At 36.5% G+C, this 26,684-nt stretch overlaps 1 protein-coding gene across 6 annotated transcripts in view; it reads right to left on the bottom strand.

Annotated features, from left to right (window-relative positions):
- The window catches only part of BOD1L1 (biorientation of chromosomes in cell division 1 like 1), a 38,696-nt gene that overhangs the window by 2,237 nt on the left and 9,775 nt on the right, over positions 1–26,684 (bottom strand). Inside the window, exons 10-24 of one of the 6 annotated variants that reach the window (XM_052780457.1) lie at positions 20,295–26,442; positions 18,090–18,157; positions 16,511–16,580; positions 13,848–13,891; positions 12,823–12,910; positions 11,691–11,770; positions 10,939–11,023; positions 9,867–9,940; positions 8,379–8,454; positions 8,264–8,298; positions 6,278–6,323; positions 3,256–3,290; positions 3,057–3,141; positions 2,443–2,596; positions 561–704 (exon numbers count right to left, since the gene is read on the bottom strand). In XM_052780457.1, the coding sequence (XP_052636417.1) occupies positions 561–704; positions 2,443–2,596; positions 3,057–3,141; positions 3,256–3,290; positions 6,278–6,323; positions 8,264–8,298; positions 8,379–8,454; positions 9,867–9,940; positions 10,939–11,023; positions 11,691–11,770; positions 12,823–12,910; positions 13,848–13,891; positions 16,511–16,580; positions 18,090–18,157; positions 20,295–26,442 (7,232 nt within the window). Of the gene's footprint in view, positions 1–560; positions 705–2,442; positions 2,643–3,056; positions 3,142–3,233; positions 3,291–4,131; positions 5,069–6,277; positions 6,324–8,263; positions 8,299–8,378; positions 8,455–9,866; positions 9,941–10,938; positions 11,024–11,690; positions 11,771–12,822; positions 12,911–13,847; positions 13,892–16,510; positions 16,581–18,089; positions 18,158–20,294; positions 26,443–26,684 lie in introns of those variants that run through there. The other 5 variants (XR_008234164.1, XM_052780458.1, XM_052780460.1 and 2 more) reach the window with 5 other exon arrangements.

The following is a 26,684-nucleotide window of genomic DNA, read 5'->3' as shown; positions in this document are numbered from 1 at the left end:
TTGGCATATAACCCATTTTACAGGTAAACTACAAGATGAATAGCAACTGTACATCCTATTTATTACTCCCTTGGGATTTTACACTGTGATCTCAACTTTAAAAATTGAAATGAACCAGGGAAGGAGGGAAAGGGAAGTATTTTCAAAACTTGATATAAGGACTCTCAGAGTTTCTTCTCTTTTATCAGCTGATCTTAGAAGGAACTTTGAAGCATTAGAATCATGTCATCATATATTGCTTTAACCTGAACTACAGCTGCTCTTCCCCCCCTTCAGGAATCACAGCTCAAGTTAAAATACTGCATAACAGCATTTTCAGCTTCTCCCAAGAGGTTTCTGAGGATGGAAAGAAAAAAATTCTAGGCTTCCAAAATGTTAAAGAAAGAAAGAAAAAAACATAAACAGAAGAAAATCCTTCAAAAGCTTTTAAATATCACAAGAGAAAGAACAGAGCAAAGCTAGACTGCTCTTCAGATTTTGAGGCAGTATACTACATATAAGGAAGGGATCAATGTAGTAGCTTCCAAAACAATAGCAGCGGATTCAACTTTAATACTTACTGTGTCAATGGAGGAGATTTATTAATTTTTGTATCACTTGGAGATCTTTTTTTTGCTGCTAGGTTCTGCCGTTTTCTAGGAGAAACTGAACTTGGACTGCTGCCTTTAGAAGTTGCACGTGTGGTTGGCTTGCTGGGCTGCTTTCTGTAATACAAAAGAATGATGAGTGTATATATAACAAAACACTTTTACCAAGGCACTTTCTTCTTGCATTCCAAGTGTAGAAAATTAAGACTGCACAGTATTTGCAACAAGTAAATCAAAGCTGCCAAAAGAAACAGTGAAAAAAAACATTTGCATGCTTCAAGACCCAAACTGCAATGCCAAGCTGTGTATTTTCATATCAAATGTAGAATCAAAAGGCTACTTTACTGACAATCTCTAGTATTTAACTAAATAAAAATCCTAGTTCCAAATCTGCAATAATTCTGGTATATAAGTGTCCACATTTTAAAAAATAGCTTGTAGTACAGGCAGAAGAACAAAAGAAACAAAGGCAAACAGGCTGCAGAAGAAAAGAGAATTTGCTTATCCAGTGTAAAGAACAAACTCATTAGCTTCAGTATCCACCAGTTCAGGAACATGAAAAACTAGTTACTGGCAATCAACTTCATATAATGGAAAACAGGTTACTGAAGTCAGAAAACCTGATAATCCAACAATGCTGAAGATGAAGCAGCCGCCCCTTCCACAGATTTCCAAAGGCTACTTATAAAATGCAGACTGTCTGCAGCACCTTAAAATAGAGATGTTTTGTAACAGTCAGAGCTAGAAAGATAGCACTGGAAATCTAAGACACAAAACACGCACACACACACACATCTATAAATAAAAAAAGTAGATGTTTCCACAAGCAATCAGAATGAAAACACTAATATCTGAACTTTCATTACAATTTTAGAGTTAACAATTATTTGAGACTAAAGGAACCCCCTCTGCCTTTACCAAAACAAAGCTGTTGTTTGCAAAGTGGTAGTGGTAAACCTTCACAGTTTTTATTTAAATAAAGACTACATAACTACTTTCTGATTCAGCTCTGAAATTATGAATTCAAAAGCATACTGTGAACAGCGCTTCAAATAAGCCCCAAAGGCTAACATCATATGATATCTTAGGAATGAAGTAAATCCAGTGAACTTACAGAAATCTCACCATGAACATAAAAAACAAAGCCTGGACTCCAACTCTGTTCTGGAAGGCAGAAACATAAATTAAAGCTTCCCAAAGCTGATATCTATCTCTGTTTGTGGAAACAAAGTCAAGAGGATGAGCTCTGCTATAATTCAGTTTGCCTACAAAAAGGCAGACCTACACTAAGGGAGATGAACAGCTTCTTGAAAACAGAACTCTTGCTACCACACTAGTCTTTTGCAGTAAGATTGCCTTCTGAGCTTGCAGATCACCATATTAAAAATGAGATCCTCCAGTGCTGCAGTTTGATGTATTTAACTTGGATAATATTTGGAAAAAGAAACGGACATGGGAAATTACATTTTCGCCGTGTTCCAAATCCAAATATCAAATGGCGAATTGCACAGCCAAGTCAGAGGTCCCTTTTTAAGTATCAGAACTAAGTGCCCTTAGACCCAAGTTCTGAGCCATCACTAGGATGAAGACTGCCAACAGGATCAATTCTTACCTTCTGACATATTCAAGTATGTCTTTTGAGACCCTAACAGTTTCCCCACCTCCCCTTTTGTCTCTTCATCCCTAGAAGAGTGGTACTAGAATTAGAACCAAAATTATTTGGGAAGCTCTCATTAATTAAAAAAAAAAAAAAAAAAGTAGTAAAAAACACAAGCAACAAAAAACCCCCAAACCCCACAACAGCTAAGAACAATGTAGAAAAAGCCCTGCTATTGGTGTCTCTACACACAGTTACCTTTGAGCCTCTAATCTTGTGGCTGATCTAGTTGTGGCCCCAGAATGTGCTTCATCATCTTCCTCACCATCTTCTTCCTCACCTTCCTCCTGCTCTTTTAGTTCGTCTTCAGAAGATGTTAATTTCCGACGTTTTCTTTCTGGCTCCAGTGTTTCTGTCCATGTAAAATTTTACACATGTGCTATAATTTTCCAAAAGCCCTCCAAAAGGATATGGACACTTAGTTTAGAAAAGGTATTCTATTCACAAATCCCATTTTAATTAAGTAATTTTCCATTTCCTTTATGCTTCAACATTTTTAATTCACACTTGTTTGACTTAATCTTGCTAACACATTCACCATAGTTTACTTATGCAGCTCATAGCCAGAATTCGTAGAAAATTCATGACGCTTTATAGAAGCATCTGGGATGTAGCAATTCTGACATGAGATTACAGTAATTTACACATATTTACATAATATTTATACTAGCTGTAACTCAATGATTTTTCCTCAAGAAAGGAAAATTGAATAAAGCTTATCTTGTTGCTATTAGTAAACAGAAAGGCAGTAAACAGAAAGTAAACAGTAATATATTCTCATTCTGTTAGCAGTAGAAGTTTCATGTTTTTACCAGTTTCCTCTGATTGAACCAGAGAACGCCTGGGCTTTCTTCCCCTTTTACGCAAAATCATTTCTGCTTTCTCGGCTTCATCTTCCTGAAAAAATAAAATGGAAGCAAGTAAGGCAAGAACAATTTAATTTAAATAAAAGACAGAAATTTTTCCTTACATACGGATTATAAACTTACAAATTAAAATGGCTGCACTTACATTTGTTGTTTCTTTATTATCAGGTACGTCTGTACCTAGAAAGAAAGGAAAGAACAAAACTTAATCCCGAGCTTCAAATCTTTCGCCAATCAGTTTAAAAAGGAGTTCTTTCACACTCTCTCAACTTCACATAAACTTCACAGAAGCTCAGAAAACATTTAAAGTCTCTATCTAATTTAGAATATGTTTTTGTTGTATTTTGTTATATACAGAGACTGGGACAATGATTAATTTTTAAGTAGTAAGACTTTATAAGACTAACATTATTTATTGCTTTGTTGCATATGCTGTTTTATTTTAATGGAAATGCAAAAGTTACTTACCCCTTTTAATTACTGTCAACCAATTACAGAATCACAGAAAAATTTAGCTTGGAAGGGGCCTCTGGAGGTCATCTAGTCCAATCTCTTGTTCAAAGCATGGCTAAATTAATTGATCTGATCCTACTGCTCAAGATCTTGTTCAATCCAATTTTGAAAGTCTCCAAGAACACGGTCCCTCCAGGCAATCTGTTCTAGTGCTTAACTATGCCCATGGTGAAGCACTAAGATGGTTGTAGCTCAAAAAGACAATATTTAAACCTGTCTAATACCTGGCATGCAAATTAAGTGACTTCCTCTGTTGAACCACTTTTTACTTTCAATTCAGTACTTCTTACAAACTGGCCTGTGCATGTTAAAATACATTTATAACCCTACAACCCATGTTTCAACCTGGCCTCTCTCCATAGTAGAAGCTTACCACTTCTACCCTGACTAACTCTATGATAAGAAAGATTATTTTACAAAGCTTTTGAGCTTTGTCAAATGGAATTATCTGCAACACTGCAAGGATAAAAATCCTTGGAAATAGAAGCAACCTAAGCAAAAGCAAGTTTTTATACTTTTTTTCCCCTTCCATAAAATTGCTGCCTATTTTTGTTTTCTGAAAGCAACACAAAAGACAACAAGCTCTAAACCCATCACCAATTAGACTGATAGAACAAACAGAAGAATGTCAATGCAATGGATCAAAAATAGATCTCAAAGAGCAGAAGCATATTCTAAAATTCACACACAAGTTTTCTGCAGCTCCTTTGTTAAGGTTACGAGGAAAAAAATTTACACAAAAGCAAATGAAATAAAATGCAAAGATGTTTAACTATTCAATAAAGAAATGCAATAAAACATAGGACTGACCACTATATTAAGTATTTTACACAAAATAAGTCTAACATATAACCAACATTTAGTAGTTCTGTTGTGTTCAAAAGATAGCTACTTCAAAATTCTGGTAAGTTTTGGCAAATTTGTAGCAAAATGCTTTTTGATTGAAAAATACTCCATGTCAGTACAAGACATGCCTTTCTTAAGAGATAGAACCCTCTCTTTAGCACATGAAAATGTAGTACTTTTGCCTCAAGATAAGTATAAAAATAATAAGGTATAGTATTTTAAAATCTTACTAACTTTACAGCAGCAACTGCTGATAAGCGCAAAATAATTTTAGTTTCAAGTTCAGTGTCAGTGTTACAGGAGGATGCTGCCTTCAGAAACCAGATGTCTCTTAACTGCATGAGTTGTACTGACTGAAAAGAAACTCTGTTTCCCACTCTATACGTGAGTCTGTCCCTATTGCAAACCCTTGTGCAGAGCACCCAAAAATTACCAGAATAAGTGAACTGCACAGAGGGATTCCACTTTTCTTTTCACTGCCAGAGGTTTTCAACTCCGTTTCTTACATGAATGCTAACATATGATGAAAAGTTTAACAGGGTATTTCATCCACTTTATACACTCTTCTTAACATTGCTGTGACATCAACAGCCTTTTACCTGGAAAAAAAAATGTTGCTTAACACACTAAATTAAGCTTTAAGTACTCAGTCAGATGTCTGTCCTTTTGAATAAAAGCAAACCAGAATGCACTTTTATACCTTTCTTGCATTCTTGTCTGGTCTCTTTGCAGTTGACAGAAACCAAGTACCACACAACCAGCTAACCCTTTAGAGACAATTCTGAAGCATATGGATTAAAGCTGAGATTTTAAAAAATGTGGAGAAAATAGGAAATGGTCCATATGTGCACTGCAGCCAGATCAGTATCTCTGTAGAAACCTAATCTTTTGGAAACTCCAGGACATTTGTTTTGAAGACTTGTTTTCTCAGATTTGTTGCACGAATGTTTGTATTTGTTTACAAACCATTTTTTAACCTGTCTTTCAGGTTCATCTGCTTCCTGAATGGATTTTAAAGTCTATTTTATGAATGGTCACAATTAAAAAGACACATTTAAACAACCAGGGCAGTTCAGACTCCATCCATGTGAAAAATTAACTACACCATCTAAAATTCACCAAAGTTTGACCGCCTACAAATCACAGGTTTGAATAGGAAAGAGAAATACAGAAGTATCTCACTTTATTTGACTTTACTTTGAAGCACTAGAAGTACATTTCTGAGTAAAGTACGTTTCTGAGTAAAGTTAAGCGATCATCTTCTAAAGATCTTACAGCAGTTGTGAAAGGGGAAAGAAATATCCCCTCAAGCTACCACTAAGCTCTTTAGACACATATCCACAGATAATCCAATTAACTGAACAAAATTTGAGTTTTTCCTTCGTGTATTTTAAAACAGTTGATGTAGTAAGTGTGATTGATAGTCATTGTATGAAAGAAAATAAGCAGAAATGGAAAACAGTCACTAAAAACCAGTTTGATGGGGTACCTACCTATCTCTGAAGCTCTGCCATGTGCCTATCCACACAAACAAATTATCTGGTATATTCTACAATGCGTTATTCAGCACTTAACAGTGCTGCTGCATCTTTGAAATAAGTTCTTATCAAGCTGCTCTTTTTTAAATTAAAAACTCAATAGGAATTAAGGACAAGTCTTCACTGTTCTGTTTACTCAGATATTTTCACGTGTTGATAATACTGACTGTCAGGGATGATGTTTAGGAAGAACCCATGTGATTTTCTTGAAAACTCTTATCTATTTCTTTCATCTTTGTTTATTTGTTAAAGCAGATATCATTTGCTTACCTGTTTGAGGTGTTTTTCCTCTACTCACAAAGATAGGAAACTGCAGCTGCAATTAAAAGAGAGTGGGTTTTTTAATTTAAAGAAAATCAGAAAAATCCAGGATTGTATTACACAGACACAGAAACTTGCTCCCATTCATAGTATAATGTATCTGCAAGTCTAGATAGCATGAACATTCTAATGAGCATACAGAAAGTTTGTACTGAGTTTAACAGTAGTATGCATTTTTCCATTTATGATAAATATTTGAAATTAGTCAAATCAGCCCATAAACAAAAGAAATCTTAGCAGTTTCAGTAACCTAATTGACACTAAAGTCATTGCAATAAAAGACACAAAGTTAAATTCAAATACATTTCCGAAAACTTAATTATTAACAATACAAAAAAGTTTAGTGCAGTCACTTTATGCAATCACATATACAGATTTGCAGAATTATAAATCACCAGAATTTTGTATTTACTCAGAATGAGAAACAGCTATGTACAATTACGTAATCTCCTATAATGATTGTCCAAAAATCCAGTTGCTTTCATCACTGAACAACTACACTAGGATGTCTATGCTTCCTTTGAAGTGGCAACATGTTCTCAAAGCAGCCTAGGGGAAACTGTCACACAAAGATAATATCTCACCTTATACAACCATTATCTCAGATGGAGGGCAGATACCGCTCCTCCAGGAGCCAGCCTGTAACTCACTGACCCACCAATCAGTCATCACTAAGAGGTACAAGACCTTTAAAACAGTCGAACTAGAACAAGATGATTCTGTTCCAGTACTGAGGGTGCCAAGGTACATCTATTTCTGAGGGGGATTTTAAAATTAGTTTTATTTCTTATTTGAAAAACAAACAAACAACGTCCCCATGCCCCCCAACAAACACAAAACCCCCAAACATCAAAAACCACACCAGTTCAAATTACATTTTATTAAATTAATATTGGGGGGAGGGGGGGAGGCGGGGGGGGGCAGGGGTAAGATCGATGAGGAAAGATTAGGAATTCTGAAACAAAACTCCACCAGACCTGTAGAAGGGACAGGACTCAAAGGGCTGCCTGAAATGTTGCAGGGACAGAACACGCAGGGACGAGAACTCCTGCTATCTATAGCCTAGGTAAATTCCCAAGACTTCTGACACCCACGCCAGCTGGCACCTCACCAGCCAAGCAGGCAGAAAACATGAGTTTCAATACAACTTTGTCTTTAAAATCACCTCTTTTCTACGCAATAACACTGACTCTGACATACAGGAATTCACAAGAGAGAAGCCTTCCACCAGAATAAATCCAACTAGTTGTATTCCACAAACATGCCCGATCCATTACTACCCTGTGCTGTAATCCAACTGCACTGCAGAAACACTCCCAACAGAACACTTTCTTAGCAGTGAATGTACTTCACAGGGGTTTAGAAGTTAAGATATTGCTGAACTTGAAAAGACTTCATGAGCTCTTAAGTTACTAACCAGCATGTCATCTTTTGAATGAACTATACACATTGTAATATAGATAATACAACTGCATTACACAATACTGTATTTTACAGATGTTAAGAGTTACTATGAGCTATTATTATGACAGGTTCAGTAGAGGAAAAAAAAATCTCAAGTTTTTGAAACAAAGTCACCTTGATCTTCAGGCCAAAATTACTCTCAGCACAAATTAAAAGACATGTGTGCACATAATCAGAATTTCACCCTGCGCACAAGTATATTGCTAGCCAGTGTAACACTTAGATTTGTATTAAGTACGTTGTACTAAGTTTCATACTGTTAGGTTATTTGCTGTGTTCTGACTTAATAGTATATTTTGCTTACAAAGTTCAGTTATATTAGGAGATACTATTAAGTTTTTGTTTGCTTAGACTGAACTTGATTATCAAGTTTTCCATAAGATGTTTCTGAAATACCGTTAACTGTTAAACAGATAAATGGCTCTTGAATTACTGTGTTTAAATGCACCCAAACAAAATAAAGGCACTTACATTCCCAGTGCTCATATCAGCTTTTGACTCCCCACCTGAGGGAAGAAATATGAATTCAGAACTTGAATGTCACTATTTTCCTTGTTTTTCCACACAGGTACTATGAACTACTTACCACCAGGCTGTACAGCGTCAAGAGGGTATTTACGAGGCCTTCCCCTTTTCCGTTTCACTATTACAGGCTGATTTTCCTATTAAAAGTAAAGAATAAAAATATTTTTGTTACTGTAATTGACATTTAGCATTTGAGAAATATAACACAAAGATTGCTGCTAACTTCATAATGTGATAGTGGCAGAAGTAGTGCTCGTCAGTTTAAAAATATAGATGAGGCAGGTTTCATAGAAAGAGATGCTGCCTGTTATGACATCCACTGATACAGCTGAAAAGAAACAAGACTACTCCCAATTATACAAGATTCTCTGTGGCTGGCCTCAGGCACAAAGCATGCCTGAGAACACAGTGCCTTCTGCCCCTGTCCCCACAACAACTCTATCACTTGGTCTCACAAACGCTGCTGGCTTACCCTGTATATCCCACCACATCTTTTCTATCTTACAAGAACTCCAAACTTTGTATCTTGTGAGCCCCTTTTCCCAATGCCACGTAGCACAGGCTACATCTTTTAATAGTTGAGCAAGTGCTATTAAACAGTCAATATCCTAGTTAGCCCAATATACAGATTGGTGACATTCTCTATATAAACATGGCCTTTAATAAAAAAGGCCCCTTACTTTGAAGTTTTAGCTTTGAAAGACAAATTTAAGTAAAGAATATGGTCAGATGTTTAGATCACAAATATCCCCAATCTTGGATCACAAAATCACCAATAATAGATGTTCTCCTATTTACAAGGAAAGAAGGTTAAGTGCCTCATTCAGCATTTACTCAAGTCTAGCGATGTCTTCTCCCGCAACGGATCTTAGTGACCCAAGCCTTGAGTGAACAAATGTAACAATTTATTCTTTAAAATTTTCTTCCAAATTAGAAGCAAAAAAAGCAAATGACAAAACCCAACATCTTTTGAGAACTGTGTCCATTTCTAGAGGCCAGCAATAATTTTAATCTCTAGGATTCAGACATTTGTTCATAACCACCACTGTAGAGTATCACAAGTATATGCCTAAGAGATAACATAAGGAATTTTAAAATTGTTGAGTGATAATATTTTTGTAAAGCCAAGTCATATTTGCTAGTGACTAAAGTGTCCACATCTCAATTACAAGGTTTTCAGAAAACATGATTTCTATACAATATGACTCTATAGAATTGCTTTTTATACAATTTATAAGTGCTGTTAAATGTAGGAAGGGAGTTAATTCTACTTCAATAATCAGCCACTGATGTCTTATGGTCTGTGAATTTATACTTTGACACAGAACTACATGACTCTCTGGTACTTACAGTACCAATTTATACTTTGACACAGAACTACATGACTCTCTGGTACTTTACAGTACCAAACAAAAATTTTCACAGCTATTTCTGTGTTGGGTGAAGTCAAAGTTTTAATACTGTTGTCAACAAAATACAAAGACAAAGTACTTATGTTCAGTGTGAACCTACATTATCTCAGTTAGTTAACATGAATAAGACCACTCACCTCTGGAGAATTTTCATTTGATTCTAGACCACACTTTTCCTTTTCAGACAGTTCCTGTTCGATGATAAATTCATCTTCACACATGCAAAAAACAAAGAAGAGAGAAACTGTACACCTTTGGTTTTTTATTAGACAAACAAAAAGGTACAAGCCACAACCTCTGCACTAAAAGCCTTATTTCATTCTGTAGCCCAAAACTCCCTAAAAACACCCATCACAAATTAACACTATTTGCCTTGTAGCAACAATATATTGGTCTGCCAGGATGCTTCCCTAACACTAGTTGAGATAGATAGGTCTTCTAACTTAAGATAAAACAAAAGCTCAAGAGGGTGACCCACTGTAAAGTGGCAAGATAGATAAAAGCCACTACTCAATTTTCTCCCACATTCCACGAAACAGGAGGCTGAGGATACCAGCTCATTGCAGAACAGTTTCAGACTTATCAACATGCTCACTGGAGAGACAAAACTATGAACAGGTCAAACTAACATTAGGGAAGATACTCACACTGCTCACACAAAGACAGTTACATCAAAGCCAATATTAACACTTAACACGCTGTGGACACGCCATCTTTTATTATTTATTTTAGTGCAATGAATAAGTCAACTACAACAGTGCAACCTGCACACTCTTTCCTGGTTCATTTCTCTACAGAAACTAACAGGACTGATTTTGATGGTGAATATGTCATGTTTTTTTTCACAGAAGGACACCTCTTATTTGTGGTCAGAGTTAGGAGAAGTTCTTCTTGTCACATACCCTGATTGTGCTATTTCCCTATCCACCTGTTTATTTGCAATTAGCTTTCCTACCCAAGGTACATACTGAAGCAGTAACGGACTGGATGGGTGATAGCACAGCAGAAACATCAAATCTGCTCTCACCATTAAAGGAACTAGGATTAATGCATTATTTGATAGCAGTAATAGAACAGACAGCAACTAGAGAATATATGCAAGTATTTGCTGGGATCAAGTTCCTAATTTCTCTCAGAATCATTCAAATGAAAAGAAATTAGCATTCAGCATGGGTTCAGAAAATTGCCCAGAATGGGCAGTTTCACTACCTTTTTCTTCCATAGTACTTTCAGGAGGTGTATGCCTTACATCAATTTCTTTGGACTCTTCTGCTGTATCACTTGAAATAACTTCCTACATGATTTTGAAACAACAAAGAAAAGAGCATCTTACCATAAATTAAAGATCATTGTCAGTTACTTATACTAAAAAAAAAAACAAAACCACCCAACCCAATACACAAGTAGTTATTTTATTCATCAAGATTTTGTAATGTCTCTTAAAAACTTTGATGCCAAGAAGCTTCATCAAAATCAATGGGTGAGATAGTCCCAAATATTCTGCACGTACTCTTAAAAGGAACATCTGTTTTGTCTTGAATTCCTGTTTTGACTTAGAAGGGATCAGTGCAAACCCAGAACTCGGCTAAAGTCTAATACTCTCTTGCAGATCTCAGACCAGTATGACCATGAAGATGCTGAACTGACTGGACAGCTGGGATCCAGTAATGCTCCATGCGATCCCAAGCTCCTAACTATTGTGCAAATTGGTCCACCACACCTCAAAAGGATTCAGGTGCTGTGCACACCACCACAGACTTTTTTTTTTAAATTGTATTCCCCTTGAAAAGTGAATATCATTCTATAGTCAGTTATTTTGTATTCAAGACAATGCAAAAGTAGTTTACAGTTAATAATGAAAATACCTCCCAAAATAAACTGCTATAGAAATAAAAACTTAGACTTCAATCTAATTTACATTACAATTGCAGAACATTAAAAAAACATATTCTTGAAAATACCTTGTTGTTATCAGGTTTCATTTTGGAACACTGACTTTGTTCATCATCTTTCCTCCCATCCTGAGCAATCTGCTGGTTGTCTGCAAAAACAAACAACAGTTCAAGTGTTAAAAAAGTGCCTTCTCCATTTGTCAGATTTTCATGCCCCTTTCATATCAGCTCATCATTAGTGCAATTCAAAAGATTCTGAAAAGCAGGATCTTATTTACAGAAATATGAACAGAAAGTTATGCTAACCCCTCTTCAAAAAGGGAAGACAAAACAATGACAAAAAAGAATTCCATGTTTCTTGTATGTTACGGGTGGGGTTTATTTTTTTGTTTGTTTGTTTTTAAAGACAAACTCAAAATTGAAATCTGACAGGTATTACATCAAGAAATAAAACATCAACCTTAATTTCAACTCACCCAGAGACAGAGAAAGCAGTTAATGCTATGTGAGACACTATAATGAATACAGCATGGCTTATAACTACTCAATTCATCAAATCAAAATTCTTAGAAGCAGAATAAAAACAGTTATAAAAAAAATGACATTATTAATTATCCTAATAGTTTTTTTTTTTAAATTGTTCTGATGCTGAAAAGACAAAAGCAGTTGAGGGCAGAGCTTGAATAGATATTACATAGTCAGTCTCATTATTATGTCAACAAAATGTCTAACTTATTTCTAAGTTAACTTTATCTAACTTTATCTTAGAAATGTTTATGCCATTCAATAGACTGACTTGCTTCTCACTGTTTGCTTCTAGACAGATAAAAGGTTACACTAAAACTTAGTTCTTTCCAATCTAACAGGAGGAAGCATCCAACCTCACCAAGTCTATTGAATGGCTAGATTTTCCTCTGATGATCAGCTTCCTCAGCTTTATATTCCTTCCCTGTGTTTTATTTCAAAAGGATAAAATTAGTAATTATTTTAAAGACAAAAAAAAGTTTCTTTACTTTATTTTTATCAAATATATTAAGTGTAGTATTAAAAGTTGTTCTGGGAAGAACAATTGCTTTGGAGTTTGGAATTCCCCATATTCTGTTCTTTCCTCCAAAATACCATTTTATGGCCTAATCACAGTAGAACTTTGTTTTGCAGCAGAAAAGCTTTACACAAATTCATGTAGTTCTGTAACACTTACATTTTTCTTTATCCATTGTTCCTGAAGATTTACATTGTATTCCTCTAGATCTATGTTCTTCAGTTATCTGGGTATCCAAGTTTTCCACCTACACAGAAAACACAAAGAAAGATAACTCCTTATGTTCTTTTTTCCATAAAGTTTATAAACACAGAAGGGAGAAAAATTTTTCCTTCTTGCTACTTTCAAGTGCAACATGCATTAAAATGGAAAGAAGCAGTATTACAACAGCAATTTATTTGTAGAACTCAAGGAATGTTACTACTATAGGATAGCACCATGAAAGAACTTCTGACTCACAGTATTTTCAGAATTTCTAGTTGATATTTTTAATCAAAAAAGTCTCAGTTTTAATTAAGCACCCTAGTACGTGCTTTAAAAGCAGTTTATCATGGCAATTCACTCAAAATATTTTTGGATTTAAAAGGACACTCTCCTACGTGCAGCAACAGAAGTATCTTACTAGCACCAGAACTGTGGCCAACCAACATTACAATATAGTAATAAATAAATTTACTACTCAAGTTTAAGAAACCACAAACACATTTTTTAGCTTGTCATCTGTGTTAAACATCTTGCTTCTGCTCTCTAAGAAACACTTTACATTTGCAACTTTCCCACTCATCCCTTTTATACTTATAAGCTCCAAGTTCTTGTGAAATCACAGTAGACTGCATTAAAATAACAGGTTTCTAATCCTGATCAAAGCCCCAAGAATAATCCCTATTTTTGTCCTCTATTCTCAAGGAGGACAATCAAACTTCTCTTTTCTGCCAGTTAACAACAGTCTTGAAATAGTCACGGACCGTGAAACAACAATACAAGAAGATTTATTTACTGGCAAATTTGAAAGAATAATTAGACATCAACCTACACAGCTGCACAGTCTCAATATACGTAGGCTCTGAATATACAAAAATTGTATTTTCCTTTAGAGAATATTTAATGTAAATAGAAGTAAATGCAAGTAAGAAAAAAAAAAAAGCAGCACAGACAGAGATTAAATTTAAAACCCAAGAACTTACATGAAAAGTTTCTCTTTCCAAAGCAATACTCCTTTGCAGCAAATCTATTAAAAAATAATTACAAAAATAATCAGAAAAGCTAAACAAGAGCGAAGTATCATAGTATCCTCTATTTCACCTCTCTGAAAGGATTCTAGAGTACCTGAAACTATATAAAATTTACTTTCAATGTTGGAAATAAGAGGCATCCAATCTTCACATTAACAATATTCAAACAAAACAATAAAAATAAGGAATATGGATTTCTAAAGCACAGGATATCTGAGAATCATTTTATGGCTAAAATACAGGCAATCACAGGGCTGTCATCTTTGAAATATATGGTAACTTTAACATTTCAAATATAGTTCTAGCATTTGAAAGAATCAGAATTTTATCCATCACAACCCTAGATGCTGGATCATGGGATCAAGTTAAAAGCGATGAAAACTATGCTGTAACATGACACTTCCAAAGAAATAGCTTCCGTAATTGTACTAGTGAGACCTGTAGCTGATACAGTGCACATAAGGAAATCGTCCAACTGCTAGACTCTGCTGCACTCCAACTCTGATAGAGTCTTAGCCTTCCATATCACAAAAACGTGGAAAATAATTATGAATTATGGGTGCTGACGAATGCTCTGCACTTTTGAAAAAATTCCGTAACTGTCAAAGCCATTTCATCTAGATACATAGAGAACCATAAAGAAGCTGCTCCATTGAGTGTTCTACAGACCCCTTAAAGTCCGATTCATAAAGGCACTGAATTAATAATTAAAAAAAAAAAAGCTGCTAAAACATCCCAAGCAGTTCTCCTTTCAACTACAGTAAGAACATAAATCTATGATCCAATAAAACCACTCAATTCTACATACAATTTTATCTAATTTGTAGCTCATTTCTTAAATCTACATGTTTTAGCAACAATTCTTTCACAGTGATACTATTTAGTTGCACAACATCTTTCAATTTTTAAAGCAGTGTCAAATGAAGAGCTAGATCCTACCCACTCAAACAGCAATGATTTGTTTACATTCCAAGGAATCTTGGACTACTAAACTACTGTGTCTGCTGTTCATACTAATGACAGGACACACATTTGTCTTTTAAACAACTTCCTTTTACATACGTTGAGCTATATGTATATATGCGTGTGCATGTGTGTGTGGAGAGAGAGAGAGAGAGAGAGAGAGATTATTGTGTGGTAGGGGAGAAAAAGAAAAAAACTCTACGAAGGGCTACAAAGCATTATTCTTCAGTGTACGTAATGTCCAACATGATTTACACAACAAAGGGATTTTTGTTAAACATTTTACATGGAACAAGATTATCACAGCTAGTTTCAATCTGCACATTTTAAATTTTAAGTACTGTCTGTCTGGGTGACTGAGTGATGTGAAGTGGCAGTTTTTCAGGCACTTCAAAGAAACATCACAGTACGAAAAACTGGTTCAAGTTTTGGATCTGCTGTCCTGAAGACCACATTCTTCTAACCCATTCTCAGGGTTTACATTTTCTTTTTTGTGAGTAGAGAGAGCATGTCTCTTAGGATTTAGATGAATATACACCACCATCAAACCAGGTATGTGAATTTGACCTACCCAAGGATAAAAAGGAATCCAAAGGTTTTTTTACCAATGCTCATATCCCACTCCTATCTTTGTTTTCTATTTGGTAAAACGTTGCTTTGGTATGCATGTCTAAAAATTTAGACGCGAGCTTAACAGTGTGTCCTTTCATAGCATTTAGGCTTTCAGCTGCAACTTTCCATAAGAGGAAATGCATCTTTAACCTCTTTGGACTCTGTATGCAGCAGTATCGCTGGTACCTCTTGGAATTCACTTTATTTTTGTTACTCCATTAACTGAGGATTAACTCTCATCTGGTAGTGTTGTAAACATCTTTGTAATGCATCTGGAGCACAAAAATCCATCAAGATGGGAACAAAGTAGGGGTTTGTTTCTGCTTAAATAGGAAAGCCAAACAATCGCAACACATTTTAAAATAATGTGGTTTTGGGAAACAGGGATTTTTTTTTTTTTGTCCTGTTGAAGATTAATTTAATACATGGAAAAGGAATTACTGAGCACAGATCCAAGTTGACTAATTGAGATTTCTAGCTAAGTGATTATCTACTTATAAGTACTCTTCAAATTTCAGTGGATGGCCAGAAATATTTTAATCTTCTGGAGAGCAAGAAAGAAAAAAAAAAAAAAAAAAAAAAAAAAAAAAAAGGTCTTTCTGTGAAGTCTCTGTGACTTAAGTCATATAGTACTTACTATTGTCATATCCTCACAGGGCCTGTCACAACACCCGAAACAAGCATGTTCTAAGTTTATAAGGAAGAAAGCCATTCTTTGGGGAATTTTCTTTATCTTTCCCAGGCAAACATTTTTCTGTATATATTGATTTTAAATAGAATGTTAGCAGTCTACTTTTTTAAAATCCTAAATGCTTTTCACTTTTCATTCAGCCTATCATACTGGAAGAAAAGGCTGACCCTCCTTCTTTCCCACAAACCAAATGCAAAGCCACACGAGCTCCTAGAAACATTTCAAGAATATTTCTGCAAGCTTTGCTACAATCCCTCTACATATAGTATACATCAAATCTACAACCCTCCCATCATAAGTAATAGTCAAATCAGTATGAAAAGTAAGTTGCTATCAGTATAAAAATCACCTTTTTGAAACTCTTTAGTATCAAGATCCACATATTGCTCTTCACTTCTTGGACTTTCAGGCTGTTGTGGCTAAACACAGAATCAAAAGAAACAAAAATATTGCAGACATCCAGAACAAGTAATCTCACTCCCCTCCCTCATGTTATGATGAACATTGTCTTATCATGATCTATAAAAGTCTTCAAAAGCTTTCTTCTTAAGACAGCAGTACAAATATTAATAAGGAACACCAGCAGAGCTAAGTCACATTACTGTAGAACAGTACAGTGCCTAACCTTGACCTTAGAGTTAACACTGGCACCAGAGATTAATTTAAAAAAGGAGATCTCAAGAGAAAACTCAGGAAGTCAAGGTGCAATACCTACTCTAAGTTGAGTTCCAAATATGAGCAATATTCTAGAAATGTTCATGTATACAGAAAAGTATGTATCTGCAATGTATAACAAGGTACAGTGAACACTTCTCAACTCGTGTGGTTTTTTTGGTTTTTTTGTGTTTTTTTTTTTAAATTCAAGTTGCAGATCAGCTATATATTACTGATGCATAGATAATGCTATATGGAGCTAAGTGTACTTAAGTCAGATCTGGACACTGTAAACTCAGATACAGTGCCATATGAACACGGCTATACTGACTCTAGGATCACCTTATGCTGGCAAACAGTACAGCTGTTTGCAGGTGGAACTCAACTCAAATCAATAAATCCCACCAGACTGAAGCCGAGTTGGATTTTTCTGAAGTGCATCCCAGGGATCAAAACCATGGTTCAGAAATACTCTACCCTGGAGCTGCAGCCAGTAGCCCTGTGCAGATCCACCCTTTCGTAGATGCTTGGGAGACTCTGAACCATGTTCTCCCTCAAAATGCTTATTACCAGAGTTTGGCAAGATATGAATACATGGATCCAACCCTGCATCTGAATGAAGAATTAACCCATTTGGAATCCCAGCTAGTATGGATCACACCACAGACACACAAACAGACAGGCTCTACTTTGGTCTTACACAAGCTATAGGTGACCATGAGCCCCAATATCCTGGATTATCCAGGATGCCCTACTCTTCTGTTACAGCAGATAACAGGCTGTTGTTATCACAGTACAGAACAGCAGCAAGCGTTCCTCAAACACATAGAGGATGGGCAAGTCTGATGACTGGCAAGGAAGTGATACAATGAAATGAACAGCAGTGTATGTTTACTGTTTCAAAGCACTACACTAACAATTGCCAACTGTAAGAGCTAAGGCACGTATGACTATTTACAAGTACTATCACAAGCAACATGCACACAGTATGACCAATTCTGAAAAAAGCAGATTTGGATTTCGTGGTCACAGAAAGAGCATGGCTGAGGGAGGGAATTGGTTCTACCACAGAATAACATGGACGGCCCACAATTTCAATGCCAGCTGCTTAGAACAGTACAGCTGAATAGTCTGAAAAATGACCCTTCAAAATTTTTGAAGTTCAAATGCCATTTTTGCTGCACAAAAATCAAAAGGTATAGTAAGAAACCCTAGCAAGATGTGTAATTATACAAGAAACAGTATAGTCAAAATTTTCAAAATAACATAAATACCTCGTCAGTTCTCAAGTTACTTTCAAATTCTAGTTCTTCTGCCAACTTTGGTAAAGCTGCATTATTGCCTAATGAAATACAAATATGTTAAAATTATTAGATTACATTATGCTGTATTTATCTCATGCTACAGTAGGATGCTGTTTCTCAGTATCACCTCATGAACAAAGCACATGAATTTTAATCCCTTCCTGTAGGCAACAGAAACAATAGCAAGTCTGTCTGCAGCAAACCAGCTCAAAAAATCCCAACTTGGCATCTGCAAGAACACAAGTACTTCTATGTTTTCCTTAAATAAAAAAGGATTGGAAAATATGGGCTATCAGGATTTACCACAGCTTACTTAGAATTCTGATTTTGGCTTTTTTTCTTGCGTTTCCTTTAAAAAAACCACTAACAGATTTTCAGACCAAATTCCAAACAGCAAACTACCTCTGTATTAATGAGTGCAGAGCTAAGAGTTAATACTAACATTTTTTTATAAGTGACAATTAGATCTAAATCCATAAGCTCTAGAACCATAACCACTGAAATTTCCAATTTCCATAGACACTGAAAGCTCAGTAGCTCCTGTTAGTGACAACGTCATTTCCAAAAATCTTAAAACCCCACCCATTTCATTCCCCATGGGAACAGCTGTATGCTTGTAACATCTGAAAAACAGACCATGCAGACAGCACCTTCATATGACTTCTACAGCCTTTTTGGACACCTATTTCAGAAGCCTGTTTATACAGCTTTTCCTAAACAAAAAGAAATAGTTATAACATGGTAATTCATCAACGATGCATGTGAAGTGATTAAATTGTGGTTGTGGTCCACAGAATAAGACTACCATTACCACTGGTACTTACAGAGGCTACGTCAAGGGACAACAAGGATTGAGCAAAGCACCAAGACAGAAATACCTTAGTGTAGCAGTTCACATTTTCATGGCTCATGTCTGTCTCTTGCATAAATACTGAATAACATTTTTCAAGTTTACTAAATCAGCATCTTTCCTTGATAAATTCCTAAGATTCCCAAGATCTGCAGAGTGAGCTTTCTCACCCCAAATATCAATAAAACTAGAAAATAAAGCCAACCTTTGAGAAACTGGACCTAAACTCACATTTTATGTTTTTTGAAATAATAGCAAAGACAGACATGAGAAGGAAAAGGTTTTAAAATTAGTGCTTGAACAGCATCATTCCACTTCCTTTGGTATAAAGAAAAATAAGCAGATTTCTCTACTATTTTTCTACAGTTTAATTTCTCCAAAATTTATAATGAAGTCATAATCTGGAATTCATTGTGGCATCTACAGAATGTATGAATTCTCATAAACTTGGTGCTTCAACTACTGTGGAGGGTCAAAATGGAGAAAGGCTGAAAATAGCAGGATGTTCATTACATGGTATTTTAGGAACTAGCAACCATGCAAGTTCATTTCAAATGTTAGCTTCCAGAAAAATGGATCTGGAAATAAAATATGTTATCCTTAATGTCATATACTATCATAACTTAAGTTTTCTATTTAAAATAGACACCTATCATCATTGCTCACTTAAAATACTCATTTATTTAGGATGACTGATTCCTCTGTAACACAAAGGAGGACTATTTCAAGTGCATGCAGAACACAAAATTCAGCATAAGAGCGTGAATCTGACCGTTAAATAACCATCCAGAGAAAATCTGGGGTTATGATTGAGGATGGCCACTTTTAACCTTCAAAATTACTAGAGAAGTTACTTTTTTTCTAGAGAATTTACCTTTTTAAAATGTTGAACCTATGCCTAAATGAAATGCATCCTCTTTCCTGTAAAAGCATTTTTGAATTCCACAACACATTAATAACAAACCCCATCTGTAGCTCCACGATAACTACCCCCCGCAAACCACTTCAAATATTAGCTTACAATTTTAAGTCAATGTATTTTAATAACTTTTTTGCACTCTAGAAACATTTAATTCTTTTCCAACATACCTCAGATAATTGTGTTCAGTCACTCCTATACTCCCAGAATCACATGCCTATTTAAATATTTGTCACAAATTCTTAAATATATTATTAACAGTTATTTTGCAACCAACAAAGAAATTTGGTATATTTGAACAGTGTAAATTATTTCTAACTATGATAATGATAAAATGCACTATTTATGACATTTTATAAACCAAAAACTTAAAAAAAAAAAAGAGGAAAAAAAAAGAAATCCTCACCTGAATTAAAGGTTGCATTACTTTTTTGAAAAGGAACTTCAATTCTAATATCATCTATTTTGACCAAGTTTGTTTTGTCATCACTGCTGTATAGCTCTTCTACATGCAACAAGCGTAAGTCACTTTTTTCCCCTAATTCTGCTTCTATTGTCACTTCACCATGGTTGGTATTTACAGTCATTTCATTTGCAGAAACTAAGGAAAGAGCCTCTGCCCTAGGCAGGGAAGTCCTTATTTCAGAAAAGTCACTTTCTAAAAGCAAGTCTGAGTTAAATTTATAGTTTACATTCCTTAGAGTTTCACTCTCTACTGTTGCTTCTGAAATCATACAAGGGAGTTCTGATGTAGCATCCTCATGCAAAACATCTTCAGCTTGTTCATCATCCTCACTTGCCTCCGAGGAAGGACTTGGACTCACAGCAGTCTCTGTACTAATCTCCACGCAAAGGGCTTCATCTACACTCATGAGGTTCACTGAATTTTCATCTGTTTCTGTGTTTTCACTGTCTACTGTGGTCTGAGATGCTGCTGATTCTCCCCTCACACCACTCTCATGGGTCTCGTTCTCTCTACCAATGACAAGCAAAGAATTATTGCTTTTTTCTGGACCTGTAGTTGATAGGATGCATTCAATCTGGTTAGCAGTATTAAAAATCTCCTCACTTTTGTCTTTTACTTCTGTACTCTCAGCAGCAAGTTGACTTTCTTCTATGACCGTAAAGGTGAAGAGACTATCACATTCTTCCATTGTGCTCAGAGTGATCACTGCCCCCTCCTCCTTATCTCCTATACTTGAAGCAGCATGTTGATCTTCACTGTTGGTGGCAACCCTCAGCACAGGAGCTCCACATTCTCCCACAAAAATCACAGAACCTTTGCTTTTTGCATCTGCATTGAAAGCAGCTAGTCCAAACTGTTCATCTACAGTTGCAGTGGTCTCCACAATCTTACATTCCTCTGATGCATTTGGAGAAATAATGGCATCTTCATCTTCTTCTGCTACAATGAGTTGACTTTCAGCTTGTGGTGCTGCACTGATCAGGACTATCTCACATTCTTCTGTCATGCTTGTAGTGATCATAGCGGCTTCATATCTTCCTTCTGTTTCTGAAGCAGTGAGTTTGTTTTCATCTTGCATAGCCACACTAGACATTGGAGCTTCAAAACATTCTGCTGTACTAGTAGAGATCATTACCGTTTCATTTTTTGACTCTGTGTCTGACACATGTTGAATCGCCTCTTCTGTGACTTCACCTGACATTAGGATTACTTGTTCTTCCATGACACTTGTGGAAATCATAGCACACTCATCTTTTTCTTCCTTACCGCTGGCAGTTGGGTGACTTTCATCATCATCATTATCATCTCCTCCTGCACTGGACTCACTAGGCATGGGAACCTCATATATTTCCATATCTATAGAAACCATAGCATTCTCATTTATTTCTTCTGTTTTCACAGAGGGGAGCTGACCATCATATTCAATAGCTGCACTTGACATAGGAGCCTCAAATTCTTCCACAATACTGGTGGAAATCATAGTGCACTCATCTTTCTCCTGCTTACTGCTAAACGTATGCACACACTCTTTAAACTCTGTAGCTGTACTGGGCATAGGCACCTCTGTGTCCTCAGCGTCTATCAAGATCATAGAGCTTTCCCCACTTTCATTTGCTCTTGCAACAGCAAGTGGACCTTCCTCAGCATCCATGGCTGAATGTAAGGGAGCATCACTTTCTTCCACTGTACTGGTAGAGATGATATCCCCTTTTACTTTTTCTTCTCTGTCAGCAGGAGTAAGAGAATTCTCATCTTCCTTTAGAACTGCACTACTTATAGAGAGATCAAGTTCTCTGCTGTCAAAGGAAGTCATGGCATTCTCACGTTCATCTTCAGCACCAGACTGACTCTTATCTTGCACTGCCATAGCACTAGTCATGGGACCCTCACATTCCTCAGAATCTAAGGGAATCAAGGTACCTTCATGCTTTCCTATACGGGCAGTCAATGCACCCTCATCTGCAGCACTTGCGCTGGTTACACTGCTTTCAACAATCCCTTTATCATTTTTGCAGTCTGTGCCACAGTTAGCTTCTTTCTCTGCACTCATCATGCTGTCGACAGTAAGCTTATTTATATTTGTGCCAGCCACTCCTGACTCAGCTTCCATTTGTTCAGCAACTATGCAGATAATAGAACTTTCACCTTCTTCTGCACCTATACAAATTAGCGCATTTTCACTTTCCATTCCTGTACAAGTAGAAGCATGCTCATTTTCTTCATTTCCTCTTCCTGTACTGGTCACAATGCCCTCACCTTCTTCATCCTCTTCTTTTGAGCCTGTACTAGTCACAAAACCTTCATCATCACACAGACCTACACTGACTGTAGTGATATTGGCTTCTTCCTTCGCCCTTGTACTGTCCATTAGACTTTCACATTTTTCAGCTTCTAAACAAACTGCAAACCCCTCATTGCTGTCTTCTAGCCCTGTGCAGACTACTGAAATTTCAGCATCATCTTCTGGAGTTATGCCTGTGCTGGTCACTGCGCTTTCACCATTTACAGTATCCTCAGATTTGTCATGGCTAGTTCCAGTTGCGGCACTGTTGTCTGTGACCACTGCAATACATGCACCAGTTACAGTGCTTTCTCCTTGTGCATCTGTACCAGTCACTGAGCAGATGATGAAGTTATGACCTCTTTCTTCTGCACCGGTGCAAGTCACAGTACCTTCGTGTTCTTTTACCTGGCCAGCTCTCGTACTGCCCCTAAATTCACCTGAACTGTCACCATGTGTCGACCCTTCACCTGTTTCTGTCCCTGCACTAGTTACAGCTCCATCGCTCTCCACTTCACCTAAGCAGGATACAGAACTTTCAAATTTGCCTGTATCTACACAAGTTGAGGTCTTTCGCTTTTCTTCAGAGCCTGCACTAGTCACAGCGTCATCTTTTTCTTCTGCCCCAGCACTATTCACACTGTCTTCAATTTCTACTCCACTTGCATTGACTGAATCCTTACCACTTTCTTCTGCATCAACCATGGTACAGTCACCATTTTCTACTCCTTCTGTACTTGTTAGGAAACTTTCACTTTCTGCTAATCCTTCAGTGACAACACTGCCACCACCTTCTTCAGCTGCTGCAACAGTACACTCACCAATATCTGCTCCTGTGATGAAACTGCCACTCTCACTACTTTTTACCCATATGCCTGTTGTGAAACCTTCATCAGCTTCTATGCTTGTGCAGATTACTGTCACCTCACTTTCTTCTTCTGAGCAAGTGGTTGTAGCATCACTGTCCTTTTCAGAATGTGATGCACCCTCAGCTCGTTCTTCTCCTGTACTAGTGGCCATTACAGTGCTCTCAATGATCTTTTCTGTACTAGTTCCTATCACAGTGGCCGGAGTTGTTTGTAGGCTGCTGTACAACAAACTAAGTTTACTACTTCCTGCACTGGTACCTACTGCATTGCTTTCATTTTTATCTTCCATGCCAATCACAGTATTCCCTTCTTGCCCACTGGCTATAACAGAGCCTTTGACTGCTTCCTCAGGAACTCTTTTAGACACTAACACAGAGGAAGACTGTATCATATCATCAATATCATGCACCTCATTCTTTTCCACATTATCCATCATTGTCCTTTCTCCCTTTGTGGAAGGATCTGTATTCAAGCACTCTCTTTCTTTTCTTTCTAGAAGTTCTTTTGTTGTTACATCTCCACAATCTTCAGTTATGTCAGTCATCAAGTTTTCTTCTTTTATTTTCAACTCACTTCCCGGAGTGCTTTCTAACTTTGCTGCTTCATCACAGTCTTCTTGACTAGGTAACCCAGCTGTACTGTCTTCCATTGCCTGTTCATCAGGCTGGGGCACCTTGTTATCTTCTTCTATACTGTTTGTCATAGTGGTTTTGTCACCATCATCTTTCAAGATAGAACTCAGCACTGCACTATCTTGTTTCACATATACAACCTGTGCTGCATCATTCTTCAAAATGAAAGTATCTTCAAATAACGAAGTCTCATCTGAATTATAGCATTCCTTAGACATACTACCCAAGGAATCTGTAAAATCTGAGATATCCATATCCATGGACTTTGCATCAGCAGCATCTTCTCTGGAAGAATTAATTGCTAAAGGAACATCATCTGCATTAGAATTTATCACAGTTTTAAAATTCTTTGGTCTTCTGCTACCTTCTGAAGCTTGATCCTTACTGGGAACATTCAGTAAGATTCTACCACTTGTTTCATACACAACGCTCATTTTATAAGCCCCTTGTTTATTGGGTCCTTGATCCATGGAAGCTTGTTTGGACAAAGTGTCTAAGGCACCAACTTGTTTATTAGGGATATCTTCTTGTTCAACAGTTTTTTCAGCTGCAGGCAGAAACTGCAATTCACAAGCTTCAGGATCTGCCAAGCTGTGTTTTAATACCTTATTTGAAATAGAGAGAGATAGTTTTTCTTTTGCTGCATACTCAGCATCTGTGGCTTGCAGTGAGTTTTGAACATTTTTTCCTTCTATGTTAGATGCTTCCTGTACTTTTGCTTGTTTCAAATCAAGTTCCATCAGCTCTTCCTCATGACCAGAATGCAAGTCATCATTATTCATACTTGAATTTTGAGGGACTGGAGCATGGCTCTTTTCAGTTGTGCTAGCTGATTCCTTTTCCTCTCCAAGTATATCTTGGTTTGATATACTGCCTTTTCTATTTTCACATGATATCTTCTTACTTTGTTTTTTATCCATTGCCACTGTGATGTTCAATACTTTTTCATGCCCACTATCCATTTCTTTAATATCTTTATCTTCCAATTTCATACTCTCTTCCTTCTTCTTTATTTCCTTGTTGCTATGCTTTAAGTTTCTGCTTTTGTGACCTTCAGCAGAGAACCTTCTTTCTAGTTTGGAATTGCTTAAATCTTTATCACCTCTATATTTCTCTTTTACAGAACCTCTTTCTCCAGAATGTAACTTAACTCTGTGACTAACATCTTTTTGTGATCCCTGAGCTGATTGCGTACCACTTACAAGCTCAAACTCAGCACCACTCTCCTCAAAAACTTTGTCTTCATTCTTGGATTTGTGTTGCTTATCCGAATCATTCTCTTCCGTGCTCTTCTCTTTGTCTAGTTTCTGACCAGTCTCCTGTTTTGTTAAATTTTCCTGTAATTCTGTTTCAGATGCTTTGAATTGTTTAGTATGACCCTTTGACTTAGACTTTAACAAAATCTTGTCTTCTACAAGGCTCTTAGATCTTCGTCTATCTTTATGAACACCATCTTCTTGTTTCGAACTACAATCAGAGTTAGTTGATTCTATTTCACGTTTATCTTCGGAGTAGCTTTCGCTCCTTCTGTGTGATGCAGAAGCAGCTTGCTTTGAGGCACTTTGGGAATCCTTTTGTGGCCTAGAATCACTCAGGGACCTTTTGGACTTGTATTCTGCTCTTGATTTTTCTGTTGAGAGATGTCTGTCTTTTTTATTTTCCTTACGCAGCAATTCTTCAGCTTTTAAGGTTGATTCAGAAATATTTTTTCCATCTTTTCCAGTTACTGATATTTTCCGTTCACTTCGGTGTTTACTTTTTCTTTCAGATTTGTCATCTGAGGAAACCTTTATTTGTTGATTATGCTTCTGACCACCATCCTCTCCTTTCAAACTTCTCTCAAATGAATGGAGTTCAACATCTTCACTTAGTTTGTGAATACTGTCTCCTTTATACTTGTGCTTTAAAGAAAGTTTATCTTCTAAAGCAGTTCTTTCCTTTTCATTTTTATCTCTGTAAGACTTGGCTTCTTTTTTGGCAGCATTTCTAATATGTTGAATTTCTGTGTCACTATCTTTTTTGGGGTGTTTTTCATTTTTAAGTATAGATTTCTGCTTCTGTAGTTCTTCAGTATTGACTTCTGCTCTATCCAGTTGTCTTTTTGGATCCCTTGTTTCACTGTCCTGCTGGGCTCCTTCAGCCTGAAGAGAGGTGGAGGTTTTTCTTTTATGTTCTTTTTCTGCTTTAGAATCACTTTTGCTTTCCTCAGTTGAATGCACCGATTCTGAAAGTCTTCTAAGCTGTTTAGAGATTTCACTTTTCCCATGATTATGCTTCAATTCTTTGGAAGAAGTTTTTTCACAAGTCTACAACAGAAAGTTTTTAGACATATAAGCAACAGTTCCTTCACTACGTGACCGAACAGAACTGTTAAGGGCAAACTCTCCATAAAAACAATACACCAGAGAATACACTTAACATTGTAATAAAAAGTCACCTAAAACACAGGCAGTAAGAAAATGAAACTTGCTGTTTTCATTTCAACTATCTGCCACTGCGGGAAAATCCAAAGAAAGAGAAGTTAACCTTAAGCAGTCTGTTTGAACTT

This window comes from Harpia harpyja, chromosome 2, assembly GCF_026419915.1.
Source record: "Harpia harpyja isolate bHarHar1 chromosome 2, bHarHar1 primary haplotype, whole genome shotgun sequence".
NCBI lineage: Eukaryota > Metazoa > Chordata > Aves > Accipitriformes > Accipitridae > Harpia > Harpia harpyja.
This window is presented reverse-complemented; position numbering and strand designations above follow the sequence as displayed.